The 14,888-nt window shown below is 43.5% G+C and overlaps 1 protein-coding gene across 5 annotated transcripts in view; it reads left to right on the top strand.

Moving 5' to 3' along the window:
* Positions 1-10: 10 nt before the first annotated feature.
* si:dkey-157l19.2 (uncharacterized protein KIAA1522 homolog) overlaps positions 11-14,888 on the top strand; it is a 33,358-nt gene continuing 18,480 nt past the window's right edge. For 2 of the 5 annotated variants that reach the window (XM_061083239.1, XM_061083235.1), the window contains exons 1-2: positions 11-310; positions 9,621-9,927. In XM_061083239.1, coding sequence (XP_060939222.1) covers positions 9,645-9,927 — 283 coding nt within the window. In that variant the 5' untranslated portion in view covers positions 11-310; positions 9,621-9,644. Of the gene's footprint in view, positions 311-1,074; positions 1,093-5,371; positions 5,546-8,912; positions 9,096-9,620; positions 9,928-14,888 lie in introns of those variants that run through there. The other 3 variants (XM_061083236.1, XM_061083238.1, XM_061083237.1) reach the window with 3 other exon arrangements.

Genomic DNA, 14,888 nt, shown 5'->3' with positions numbered 1-14,888 from the left:
CACGACTCTTCTCCTCATTTCCCCTCGAGTGTCCAGAGGAGCGTCCGCGCAGGAGGAGGTGGAGAAGTTCCACTGAGCTGGACATCAGAAACGAAGCCCGACCACCCGCTGCTGCGGTACGAGCGAACCCAGTCTCCCCGCTTTGAAGAGGTTTCCTTTTCCTTTTTTTTTGTCGTTCACGGAAATGCCTCACCTGAAGTTTTCCTCCGCACGGTGAAAGTTTGGAGCCGGAGAGGAAGGGCGCAGCAGGGGGACGCTTCCAATGGAGAGAGGCTGAATTCACGCATCTGGATCAGAAAAGTTTCGCAAGGTATGACCGATACTTGTTTACTTGTTTGTGACTCTTTTCATTTTAACAGATGAAAGTTCCTACTCTGACTCTGCCCACCAAATTCCCTACTTTGAGCAACTCTCCAAAGTAAAAAAAAAAAGTGGAAATATGGTTTAACATTCTTGCAGAAAGTCAGAAACTGTAGTAAAACAACCTCACGATCAACAGTGTCAACTTTAACACAACTTTAACGATTCTAGATCAAACTGTTGCATCATGTTGTCTGATTTGTCTGCTCCAGCTTCTATCATATGGAAACTGTATGAATCCACCCAGAATGAAAGAAAATAGTCCCCCTGAGAGGGGTGATCAGGCACAGTGGTGGACGTGGTTGAGTGAGTTCATGCATGAAAAACTAGTTGTGGGACATTTGCCCTGGTTTGGCCTTGAGGGATCCTGAGCAGAGGTAATCTAAGACGAGCACTGCTTCTCTCAGCTTGTGACAATGAAGAGTGTTGTGTCATATTTGCCGTCACTGACCCAGCAGCAGATGACAGAGTGGTGACTCTGTGTTTAATCTGTGCCAGTCAATGACAGCTGATGTGCTTGTTGATTAACCAGAGGCAGATAACACCACCACCTCCAGTTCAGGACCCCTCTGGTGGGGGGTCTCTCCCCTCCTCTCTGTTTGCCTGCTCCTGGACTTTGAATCAAAGGCAAGATCCAAACCCAAACTCTACTGAGGACCGCACGATGGGGGTTGTTTTGTTTCTCTCTCTTATGTGGCACCACGGCTTCAAGTTTACCTCATGTACTCTCTGGTAGGTGAGACTCAGACAGAGCCATTTGTTTGGAAAGGGTGTGTCGCATACTGGTGCTCCTTCCCGAGCCAGCCTCGCCGTGCCAGGGCTTGTACCCATGGAGATTACAGGTGTGTTATGTCAGCACTATAGGAGACACAGCAGAGCCTGGTACCTGAGATTCACAGAGAAGACGTCGAGGAAGAGACACAGAGAGAGATGAGGTCACGGGACGAGGAGAAGGAAGTCATTGGAAATTGCTTTTCTATTTTTGGGAGAAACACATGTGCAGCCAATGTCCCAAATATTCAAAGACAAAGTTCCAGTTCAGCTTTTGCTCTGCAGAGTTTTGACTGTGTTCACTCGTGACCCATAAGTGATGATGAAGTGGCACCTCAGTGAAGGGAAGGGAGAACTTTCAGTGTTGTAATGGTTAGACACATGACTATGAGTGTGTGTGTGTGTGGGGGGGGGGATGAGTGTGACAAAAGCACCTTGTTAATCAAAGAGATTGGCTGATGATTAACTCTGTGGCTCCTCATCAATACTGAATCAGTAGCTGTGAGTTGCAGTATAGGGCATGTAAAAGAAAATCAAAGAACGTGCCAGTGTCTGTTTCTCGTCTGCTCAGAGTTCACATGAGTTCACATGAGTTCCTCTACATCCAAACTTGTGGGGGGTTTCTTTTTTTATTCCCAAACTGCCATTTTGCACACTCTCAGACCGAGTAGTTATCTTCAGACCGGAAGAAATTGGAGGCAGCTACTTTCAGGGCTTTTTGTTTTGACCGGAACATGAGCAGAGAGCACCCAAGGGCCAGGATGTATTTTTAAACCCCTGTGTCCAGCTGTGTTTGTCTTCTGGTCACTGCCCGCTCCACAACAAGCTTCTTTTCCTTGCCCCTGGCTGACCTGTCAGTTCAAGGGTCTTTAAGCTCCTCAGAAGCTGCAGTCCAGTCACAGACCCCTGGCAACCCCTGGACGAAAAGCAAACATTACACTTTACAGAGGCGAGCCCCTGTCTCTGACTCATCTCAGAACACTGACACATAACATTCCTCACTATTTCTATGGAAAGACACAAAAAATAAACATTGGTTACTAAGACCATCATGATTGTAGGAACTTGCCCTATTTTTACCATTGGTGGTTGGTTGGTTTGTTAGTAAGTAAGATTACCAAAAATAACTGAAGTGATTTCCATGAAATTTTGAGAAATTGTGGATCTGGATTAGGGTGTGGATCCAGGATCTGTCTAACATTGTGAGATAGTGGCCATTGTGGAACATTGGAGACTGTTGGGCCTTAGCAGAGCTGCACTCTTATAGTTAACCATTCTTACTAAAAGTGTGCAGTTATATGACACACTAAGAAAGAGTACTTATTAGACATTGTGACAACTACAGTATATCAGACAACCAGAATAATATTATTCCTTTGCTGATTAACTGATCAACAGAAATTACCCAGTTAGAGTTTCTTTGTTTTCATTTTTTTCTTAATCTCCGGAGATTAAGGGATTTTGACTGATGGTCACATATCATATGGAATTTGAAGATGCCCCATTGAATTGTGGGAGATTGTTTACTACTTTTAGCTATTTTCTGGCAAGTAAATGAAAAAAGTATTTATTAGTCAAGGAAATAATCAGCAGATCAGTCAATTATGGATAAGGTAATTGGATGCAAGCCTAAACAAATTTGGAGATGGATGTGAGGCTTTTAAAAAGACACACACGCACGCACACACACACACACACACACACGCACGCACGCACACACACACACACACACACACACACAGCATTGAACTTCCATTCATGGTGCAGCCTAACTAAAACCTTATCCCTTACGTTAACCGTGACCGTGAATAATGCATTGCCTCATTAGGACCGGGCTTTGGTCCCCACAAGGTCTACTAGTCCTGTCAAGATCAGTGTTTATGCTGGAAAAGGTCCTACAGAGGTAACAAAAATGAGTACACACACGTTTTTTCCCCCCGAACATATGCAAAGATATGAAAATCTATACAGTCTCCATCACTGTAGAGTATTTGTAACTCCCCCTATGAAAAGAATTCTCTCTGAACATCAACCTCAGCCAGTGCAGATAGCAACATATTATAATGTTAGCTCAAAATGACTGTCATGCACTGTCCATTATCTCCCCTTTTTTCTTTCATGGCTCGTTCAGGGGGGGGATGTGTGGCATGGATGGTTGGGGCGGCAGTGAGGGATGGAGGCAGGGGATGACGGGTAGAGGACAAGGGGGGGGGGGTGGTGTGCGGTCGGGGGGTGAAAGCAGATTTGGAGAGAAGAGTTCCTCAGTGGGTAATTATCAATCTCTCAGGAATGTAGCCGCTGCTCTTAGCAGACAAGCCGCTGCATGGCTACAGAGGCCTCGCTGCACGCCAACTTGCATTATCCCGTCCACGGATCTCTGCACACGGTACCGCCTCTCTCTCACACACTCACACACTCGCACACTCACACACTCACACACTCACACACACAGCGTCTGCAACCTCTGTGAGTTCAGTTACACAGCATTTTGGTTTATTTGCATCATTATTGTGTTTATTTTTATCACCGTCATTACCTACCCGGTCTTTTTCTGACACTTTATCCTTCCAGCAACACACAAAGGGACCACATGATGTCAGTTAGCCCTTCATTCATCACGGTTTGTTTGTGCTCATGTGTCGGTATGAAACCAAACTTGTGGCCATCATGGACGCCTGCGCTCGAAGTTCAAATTTCATAACAAATTGTTGCTATTATTTATATTTTTTGAAATCCCCTCCGTCACTATAAAAGAAACTTCACTTTGATGGAGGAGACACTTCCTTTTATTGATGCCTCAGACAGGAAAAGACACCGTCCCTGGTCGTGGACTAGTTCTAGTGTTAGCACAGCATCGCCTCCACATCCTTCAGAGTGCATTTCTTGGGCACTGAATATTTGCAAATGAGTGTGCAGCGTTCTAGCCCAGACAAGGTTGCTTAAGTCTGCTCTCCTTTGTTTGATAACGCCCATAGAAGACAGCCAACGCCCTGGTTGATGCCTAAAGGTGCTGTGCAGCAACACCAGTTTTATATGCCGCTAAAGACTTGCAATTTACTTACACAGTCACTGTAAGTGTAGTTTCAAAACTGTTATTGACCAAAGCCGGCAGTTACTGTAAATCCTCTCCCCTGGTGATTTCAGCAGGGTAGAGGACATGAGACTGAAAGGTCTCTTCCTTCCTCCAAAAACAGATTATTAACCTTCTCCTAATCTGTTGTTTCCTTATGAGACTAACCACATTCAGCCCGACCTTCACCTCCACTCGCTGACAGCTGAGCCGCCCGTACCCTGTGAAACCGGCCACCGAGGCACAGATATTTACTTCTGGTTAAAACGGAGCCAGTCCTAATTCAAACAAAGGTGGCTGCCAGCATTGCATCCTGCGGCACTCCCTCTTGGCTTCTTCCCCCTGTGAGGCGGCGGCGTCTGCTCTGTCAGCCTCCTGGTGAGTCACTGCCATCAAAGCTGCAGTTCCTGGAGCTCCCACTTCCCCAGACCACCCCCTCAACCCCTGCCTGTGATATTCACAAAGTTTACATCGATAAGGATGTGATTACACATGAGATTAAAATGAGTATTGTGTGACTGCACTGCAAGTTTTGTCACAATTGAGGCCTGTGAAAAGCGTCCAGCTGAAGCTTTTTTTTTAGACCTTAAATTTCTGTGAAATACTTTGACCTCTTTACCACATGGTTGCAGCTTGTCACACAAAATATATATCAATTTGTTTTAGAAAAACTTCCCATACGCAGTCAGCTGTTAGGAGTGAGTTTAGTTTGAGCTTTAAATCCTGCCCTCAAGGCTGTCAGTTTAAAACAAATACTGAAACATTTTTTCAATTCCGCCTCCACACAGATCTGTTCAGGGTGTGTGTTTGTAGTTGTCGCTTGTTTTAAAGTGGTTTTCAAATATAACAACAACTGGTTTTCCCTCTTTTTTCTCTCACCAGTTTGTCACAGTGGTGCATGATATAAAGCCCAGTGTAAGACACAGATCTATGGTGCATTATCTTGGATTTAGGACTCGGTACAGTAACTGACGCTGTCTTGCCTCAGGCCAGACAGGTTTCAGTGCCTTGCTTTGACTTTGTTGACCTGCTTAAAGTAGGAGAGGAGTCCCAGATTTCCCCTGGAATTTGTGCCATGAAGCTGCGCAACATGCAGCTAGGGGAGGAACATAATCAATAAATGCTGTTCCCCAGATACAATAGTCCTCACAGTCTATTTCCTGACGGTGTATAAACTATTATCAGGCCTCAGTTTGCTTTATGGGGACGTGCACACAAACACACAGTGCTGTCAATGACATATAATCGCTGTGCGCTGCAGGTATTGACACACTGCGTTGAGGTTTGTTCTTGTTAGAGCGGTGCCTCCTGTCCAACGCGATGGCCTGACGTCTTTTGTGAAGGGTGAGTAAACAGCATGTTGGAACACGTCCCCACAGTGGAGTGAGTGAGTAAGTGGGATGAGTGAATTAGTGGAGAGAGTGAGTTAGTGGAGTGAGTGACTGAGTTTTCTTGTTTGTAAATTGCCTTTGGGTACATGACCTGATTATGTTTTTTATGATAAATATTATAAGAATAGAAAAGCTCTAGAAAAGTCAGTGTCTGTTTAGCAGCTCTTCAAGAAGTGTGCTGTAAAAGGTAACGGCACCAAAAATTATATACAACAAATATACAGAAACATATAAAGATATCTATAAACAATATAAACTGACATAGAAAGATATTGTTTAAGCTGCTTATAAAACTCATATTTTCTCTGGAGGATGTGTACTTGTGAAAGCAAATTGTACAATTTGTACAATTTAGAGGAAACACACTGGTGAAAACATCACTTGGATTATGTTTTATTAAATTTATGCCAATAGATCCCTTTCCCCTCATGCTTACACACTGAACCTTTAACTAATGCCTGTGACCATAAAGGAGCTTTGTAATGAATATGTCTGTGCACTGTCTGTAACTTTAAACAAAACATTGTGAGTTTAAACCTTATTTACAAGACAGGTGGATTGTGACAGTAAATAAACCAAGGAGACATTTTCTTCACACACAACATATTTATGGAGCGGTGAGGATGCTGCATTCTACACATCATTACATTTGTTTACAAAACTGAAAATTGCAGGTTGTCTAGTGTAACAAAAGGCAGTGTGAGTCAACTCCTTGTGGCCCCACAACACAGACAGCGCTCCGCTGGGTGGTCCCCCGCCGCATCCCACAGCTCTTTAGCATGACTCTGGACTGGAGCCTCTCTAATGGAAATAATACGAGTAGTTGTTGCACTCCCCCAGGCAGCCTGTGGGCTATAGATGAATGAATCCACCCGCCCCCAACCTAGATAGGCGTCTGGTAATTGGCGAGTGTAACCAATACAGATGCACGGATCTTAGTCATGGCCAAATGACTGTAATTTGGAGCAGGAGAAACACAGGGCTTAGAGGAGGGAGAGGTCTCGTACTTTTCTCCATGAGGAGATGGATGCTCTTTCTTGTTATTGGGCTTTCACTACAGCTCACGCGTCAGAGGACGTCAGCTCCACGTCAGCTCCACGTCAGATGTACTGCAGCGAATAACAACTTAAGCTGGTTTAGATAAGAAAAGATCCAGATACAGTATGAATGGAGTTTCTAAAGGAATCCAGGTCCTCAGCTTAAGCCTCTCGTAATGGACTGCATTCTTCTGACATGAGTTAGGATACAAACAGACCAGAGCCAGATTTAGAGTAATTTATTTTAGCCAAACCAGCAGCGTGGCTCAAAGGTATGGTATTGTCATGGCAAATATCAATCCTGCCCAGAAAGTAAATACTAACCAGTCGCTCCCTCCTTTCCTTCTGGGAGTCGAGTGTAAACATAAAGTCTCTGTTTATGAAGCCTATTAGGTTCATGTTTTTGGCAGTGAAGACATGGTCATTATGTTGTACTGGACTGTGTGAAACACCTCATACAATTTTATCCACAGCAAAACCACCCTGGTGTTATTGCAGCACTGTTGTATTTGAGTGTGTGTGTGTGTGTGTGTGTGTGTGTGTGTGTGTGTGTGTGTGTGTATATATATATATATATATATCAGCCACTGACTCACTGACTCAGTAGAGTGCAAATACCTCTGCCAAGGCCCAACAGTCCCCTCATGAAGCCACATTTAAATTCACTAGATCTGCATTTTATTTTGATCTGCACCACATTACACACACTCATAAATATCAAGACCCATGAATTATTGTCTGAGAAATCAATGGAAATGGAAAAATCTTGCGATATTAAATAAATTGAAGAAAGAGAGATCATTGTTGGGTCATTCCCCAACACTCCACAAAATGTAATGGAAATTGATTGTGTAGTTTTTGTCTTATCCTGCTGAATGACAAACAAACTCAGATGAAAACATCAGTTCTGGTGGAGGTCATATTAAAGGGGTCAGATCGTTGCAAGGTTTTACAAACTTATGAAAGGTGACTTTATGATCAGTATTTAGTATGTAAGGCATTTGGCTTCATATTGTCCACATCTGCTTGAGCATTTTTCCACATGTTGCATCCAAACCATAGTCCTCTATCTTCTCATCACACACACACACACATACACACACACCAATCGCCTGTCTTTGATGGTGGGAGGCAGTTTGGGAAAAGAAAAAATGTGTAATCCTCTTAGAACATGACGAAACATAGTTTTGTGTGGTTTCTGTTCCTGTCTCTTCACGAGGGGAGTAACGTTTTCCTACAGATCGTGTTGCACTCACATCTAAAAAAAAGGCAAAACATTGTGTACGCTTTTTTTGTACATGCATGATCCTGAAACAGTATAACAGCCAAAAACTTTTCGTGAACTTTGTCAACAGCACATCATCCAGGGAGTTATAATTCTCTCACCCAGACTCCACTCCCCCCGTCCCTCTGTTTTGCTGCTTTTTTACAAGCTCCGACTTCTGTCAGATCAAGAGCTCTCTCGAACTTTTAGCCTGTGATTTGCAGATAAGTATGCAATAAAGTGCTCGGCTGGAGGAAGCCCAGTGTGAGCTACAGAAGAGTTAGGCTGGGAGATCTGCCTCAGAGTAAAGAAGTGTAGCAAGGTGAAGGAAGGGTGGAGGGAGACACAGAGAAGGCGATGAGATCACTGTGCTGAGAATGAAAAAAAAAAAGATGAAGGATGACGATGAAACATAACAAGAAACAGGAACCACATTGATACATCTGTGTAGACGGTTAGTTGAAACTGCTTCGTTGCACACTGGTGACTGTTTATTTTTCTATTCTTCAGCTCTTCCTAGTTGTGCCGTTGTGCATATGTAAGAGTGCATGAGCCTACGGGTGCGGCTTTGTGAATTATGACTCCATGTTATGGAATGAAGGGAGCGGTGCCAGTTCTTTCTTTGCAGAACTGTGAAGTTTGGTTTAAAGACAGTAGGGGGTCTGTGTGTAGGCCGAGCGTGCGGGCTGAATGAGCATCGCCCAAGGAGACGCACAAACACAAATACAAACCAGTGTGTGCTCACACATACCAGCGGTGTTCCTCCAAAGAATACGTCTGTGCAACTGTGAACACATGTTCTTTTCAAAACAACTGGATTCATCAGCTTTTAATAAATCCTGTTGTTAGTAGTTAACATCACTACCACACACTTCTTAAAGTATAGTAAGCGCTTCAGTTTGATTTTAAACTTTTATAACCTCTCTTTTTTAAAGATGAAATTCACTCTGCTGAGACTTGAAACCTGTTTGACATAATCCATCCCTGGGAACTTTGTTGCTTCTGTGGTGTATTTACAGAAGAACCAGTATCTACAACATCAGCTGAAGAAATAAGAATCCTGTCACACGTTGGCAAATATAGCAGTGACGAACCTTCATCTCCCGTTCAATTCCAATCTGTGCGTGTGAGGAAGTGGATAAAACCTTCGCTTCCTGTGGCAAAGCAAATCTCAGTGTGGCCTCGCGAGGAGGTGAACTTTGGTAACCTTTGACTCGCCATATTCGCTCTGCATTGCTGAATGTGTGACTGTGCCCTAATGACCTTGGTTAATGGGAAATCAAAGCTGGGAGGCAGACACTTATCAGATATACTCTTATTTGAATTTGAGCTGTTTGTGCCCTCTCTCAAACATCGGAGGTTGTGATTTCCATGAACGTTTTCATAATCGCTCCAGCTTAAGGTCGCACACAATGGCAGGGTAACCGTGGTGTATGATATAAAAATAAAGTCCACTTAAAGTGTATTTCTCAGTTGTTATTGTTTATGTTCACTCCAATGGATAACTTAGAGTAAATCTCAGTCTCTGTAAGTTGATTTTAATTATCTACTGACATTAATAAAATCCAAGTGGTAGCAAGAAAAGGTTGTAAATCGATTTTAAGAATACTGCCACAGTACTTTAATACTTGCCTTTCTTTGAGTGCCAGCACATGTGGTGCTTGAAAATCGAATTTCCATCTTAACCTCTGTTCTCTTTTCCTTCTTTCCTTTTTTTTCTCTTTCAGGGCACAGCTCCAGTGTGAGGTGGTATGTCTAACCGTGACTCGCTGGGGTTCGGGGAACTGCTCCCCCAGGACGTGGTTCAGATTTTTGCAGAGGAGAAGCACAACAAAAAGGGCCACAAGAAGCGCAGTCACTCCCTCGGCCGGGCTCTGGGTTGGCTGAAGGGCAAGAAGAGGAAGGATCTGGGACCTAATGGGCGGAATCTGGGTTTGGGTCCTGCACTGGACTTGGCCTTGGTTGGGCACCATGCTGGGCACAAGGGAGTGCAGAGGTCAGGACGACAGACACATCCACATGGAAACAGTCACGGTGAGAGCACACAGATTGGTGCACTGCATTTGTTTAATCTCACCTTTTATAAGTGAGCTGCTCTTTGGTATAGTTGACAGTATTCTATGTGTGCCATAATATCCACGCAGCAGGAGATTGTCGGATGTTTTGGCCCCTTCTCTACAATTTGCCATTATTTTACGGTTTAAAAACTCTGTTTCTGTAGCTCACCATGGGGAATTCCCCAAAAACAGACTCTTATGATATAAAACATTAACCTGCAGGGGGAAAAGGAAGGGAGGCAAATATATGTAATGAATGTGGCTTTATTTAGACGCTCATCTACTAACTGAGTTGAACATGAGTTTAGTCACTTCAAGATGAGTCTTGTATAAGACTTGAATTCTGCTCTGGTAGCTCGTCCATTATGGCGCATGTGTGCACTCGCGCTGTGACACAGTTGCAAACACCATTGTTGTGTTTACAACCACGTCTACATTGTTCTCTCTATACAATAAGCTACTAATGAATGAGATAATATTAAAAGACTTGTTATATTGAGCAAAACACTCGCTTGTTTTAGCTTCACACACACACACACACAATGACTACAAGGAACAATCAAGGCCAGTCCAGTTCCTGCTATGAGGTCACAGTACTTACAGTACTTATAGTACAGTAAAAATACCGGTGTATCAATGTCAAGAGAAGCAAATTATTGCAGCATGGTCTTGTTATTAATGAAGCACACAACTGTAAGTACAAGTATTTCTGCAGAGAGCAGTTTAATAACGGGACATTTTTGACGAGCAGGTATAAGTTGCTGGGAACTTGTGGAATATCCCGCTCCTTGCCTCCCAGGCATGTGTGTTTGTTCACTGCAGAAGTGTTTGCTCAGACTGACTTCCCACTCGCCTCCTGACCCTCAGCTCACATTGTTTGCTGTGAAAAAATCTCGGTCTGTCCTGTTTTACCGTGATACCATCGCTTACTTACCTGGTCATCGGGTTTACACACAGGGTGAAGTGCCGTGCTGTGGCAGCCTTCCACAAGGCACAGGCATTTAAGGGGAAGGTGTCTTTCATCCTGGCTTTGCACAAATACACCCACACAGTCAATAGGTGACATGCACGCGCACAGTGAGCACGTAAAAACGTATTCACACACTCCCAAGAAAATAAGCAGCGACACTCTTAACTTTTCCCAGAGCTGCGCTCTGCAGATCTTGTTGGAGCTTGCACATGTGGGCTCATATGTCAGCATGTTTCACTAGTGCAGTCCGCCTTTTGTTAACCCAGTTTTTTCTGTGTGAAGGGTAAGTAGGATATTTAGGTTTATGCCCTCATTAATCACACACCTTGATGCAGTCGGACAAAAACATCAGACACACAGACATGCAAAACCTTGTTGTTACTGAGTTGGTTTATGTAAAAACACAAAAGTACCAGCAGAGTTTGGTTAGGTCTGTGTTATATGTGTTATGTGTTCGTCTGACAGTGCTTGTGCAGTCTCGGCTAATCAATCCACCCGTTTCTTTTTCTGCGTCTCTTCGTGGTGGAGGTGCACAGCTTGTAGGATGTTGGGCAGGGATTTCCATGAGAATCAAATTCATTCAGTCACACATTCAAACTATACCCACAACAGAAGACAAGTATGTATAAACACACTTTGGTAGAAGAGGACCACGCAGACAAAAGTGCCAGTGTACTTCCTTGCACTGTATTGTGCTACGGCAGCAGTGAGAAGCTGAGGGTTATGTAAGAGAAAGTAAACTGTGACAAGAGATAAGGAGTTTGTCCTCTGCCAAGGTTGACTTAGAGAGGCTGCCTCCCACATTGAGCCGGGGCCCTACTGAAATTTTTAATTAACTTAAAGAAAAATTGGACCTCCCCGTTTATCAGGTCAGGTTAAGTTAACCACAAAGAGTTTGCTTCTAACTTACTTTTACTTGACTTCTAACTGACTGGCTTTGTAGTAGAATTCCCATTCATTTTCAGACATTTGGATTATCAGCCATAATATTGTAACCTTCCAAAGTAGACTTACCACAAGCTACGTGATTGTGAAATGATATTCTGTGCTCCTGTAGGAACCACTAGTTCACAACATAAATTCCCGATGTCGAGAAGTACTACTCTAAACACAATTCTCAGGTGCAATAGCGCCGTCTGACATTGGTGGAGCTCAATGACGTATTATTCAGCTCTGATCGTTTCATATGGTGTTTAGAAAGGGATCATTTGCAATGGTTTATGGGATGTGTAGTTCCTTTACTTGTACTTCCGTCATGTACCTTTTTAGCTTCTTTTCGTTTTGCAATATCCCCCCCCCCCCCACGATTCTAGTAGCTGGTTGGCATGGTTCAAAACTTTTTTATAAAGCGTCAATGGGGAAAATTATTGGGAAATTGACTTCTGGAACCAGAGCTTTCTGTTATCATGCTCTATTAATGTTTTTGTTGGTGTTGGAAACAGCCACAGTAAACTCCTCATCCGACACTTCCTCTGATTAAACAAGAAGCTCCGCAATTCCCAAAATGCATCCAAGGGCGGTTTACTGCAGGAGCAATGCAACGCACTCGCTCATTAAAGTGCCTACCTCCAGGCTAAGCCCCTGATGATGATCTGTAGTGATGCCCGAGGGGCCTCCTGCCCACTGAATGCCTGGCATGGCGGGCACGGTGCCCGTTCATTAAAAGCCATGCCAGGACCGTTACAGGGAGGAACAAGGGGTTCTCTTTTTTCCTGACCCCTCTGCTCACACTGTTCATCATCACACTGAGACACTGGAACCCACAGAGGATCAAATGGAGTATGAGTGTGTATGAGAACCTTGTATCAGGGCCGGACTACGTGAGCACAGCAAGGTGCAGATCAGCGTGAGCTTCAGTACAAGTCTGTTCAAATTAAAGCATGGCACACAACTCTCTTCCAGTTCGCCACGCTTTATTCACCAGATGTTTCCAGCTCTGCCTCACATGTATCCCTGTGCTGTTTTGGTGTTATACCAAGAGATGCAGACAAAGAGGTAAACATGCAGTAGTACAATCAACTTTTCAAAATGCTCTTTGCAGCTGTATTTTGTCCTTCAGTAGTTCTTCTAAAGGTTAAACATGCTTTTTATATAAGGCCTATTATAGTGCAGTGTCTGTTCTAAACATGCCTGTTTGGAATGGGCTGTATGCCTGACCTGGTAATGCTGGTTGCAGCCTTTCTTTCTGAAACTCTAAAGAGTAACCTGCAGTAATCAAGCCAGTAATAAATTAAAAAAACCTTCTATTAGCACATCAGGTAGTTGAATCCCAACATGCTTGCTCTTCATTGGGGATCACAGTGCAGGTTGAGCTGAATTTCCTTCCAGGAAGAGCATTCAAACTAGAGTTTGGCTTGGGCCACAGTTTTCTGTCCGAACCTGAACAACCCAAGAGATAACTAACCAAGCCCGACCAAAACCAGACACATTCAGTTTTTTTGGGTCCTCAGACCCAATCCCAATATTTTCCCCGATTACAGGCACGTACATAGCATTGTCAATGTGACCCAACCCAAGAATCATTTCAGAATTTTTGTCTGAACCTGGCTTGACTCAGGCTCAGCTTTGGTCTCCACACACAAATCCAAACTCTTTATTGGGTTACTTCACCCTTTGCTCTTACAGGAATGTATTTTTGTAAACAAGTCTTGCGGAGTTTGACCAGAGAGGGATGTGCATAGCAGCAGGTTTTTGGAGAGATAAACTCTGGCCTCCTGAACCTTCAGTGTGATCAACCCAACTCCTCATTATGTTCTCTGACAGTGTTTCATCCTGAGCCAGAAGCCAGAGCTTATCTGTCTTGACAAATTAATGAACTTCTATTTGTCTAATTCCTCACCCTGTCAATGTGGATCCTGTCACACCTGCTGGTCTGACAGAGATTTATCTCCCTGCTGTACAGTCAGGTCACTCAATCTTATGTCAAACATGACAACAGGCTCCTCTTGTGCAACTCTCAGATCCCGTGGGCTTTAAGAATAATCCCCCAGTTTATTTAAATTGAAAATAAGGTGAAGGGAAGACAGATTAGGTCATACAGTCGTAGAGTGGCGCTCTCGGAAGGTCACCTGTTCACTGCGAACACTCCCTGAGAGATTCCTCACATTCCTGTAAGTTATAAAGATTTTTTCTGAGGAGAAGCTAAGAGGGAGCCCTTTGTGTGCGAGAGGGTATGTTTGGCTTGCATGCCAAGTTTAGATCATATGAGGCATTTTTATTTAGCTTCCTTTGTTGAATATTCGGTCAGAGACTCAGCTCAAGTGAAACTGGATTGTTAGGCTTGTGTCGATCTGTAGCTTTACTGTCCTGTGCCATGCTATGTGAACTGATACACCACACCTGGTTTAATACAGCTGAATAAAATAATTGCACCTTAAATGGGTTCATCGTGATGTTCCACGTTACATTTTTTTATGAACTAGCAGTGGTAGCATTATAGAATAAACTCAGAGTGTGTTTTTGGCTTTGGGATGGCAGACGAAGAGGCAAAAGACAGAAGGAAAAACTTGCAACACACACTTCCCTTGTTAACGGAAATGAAAGTAAAACAATCACAAAGTTAAACGCTACTTTATATAGGCCAAAGACGATTTTAAGTCACTGCTAAAAGAAGAATTTAATATTGCTTTTGACATTAGTTTAGTGTGTTTGTGGGGTGTAGGGTGTCTTATTGTGTTGTGATGATGACACAGCAACAATGAAGGGTAGAAGAAAAGGTGTGAGACAAAAACAGAGAAGATAGACTTTCACTTTCTTCCTCTCATAGCAGGAAGTAATTAGTGGTACTTTTAAACATGCAGTTATATTTCTTTTTGAAGTCAGGTTGAAAACAAGTCTCATATGCATGTACACAGCACACGCGCACGCACACACGCATACACACACACAAACACCCCTCCTATCTCCATTTGTGATTAAAATGTTTGCTACAACAACAGGATGGACCAGATTAAAAATACTAAAATTCT

This window comes from Limanda limanda, chromosome 12 (genome assembly GCF_963576545.1).
Source record: "Limanda limanda chromosome 12, fLimLim1.1, whole genome shotgun sequence".
NCBI lineage: Eukaryota > Metazoa > Chordata > Actinopteri > Pleuronectiformes > Pleuronectidae > Limanda > Limanda limanda.
This window is presented reverse-complemented; position numbering and strand designations above follow the sequence as displayed.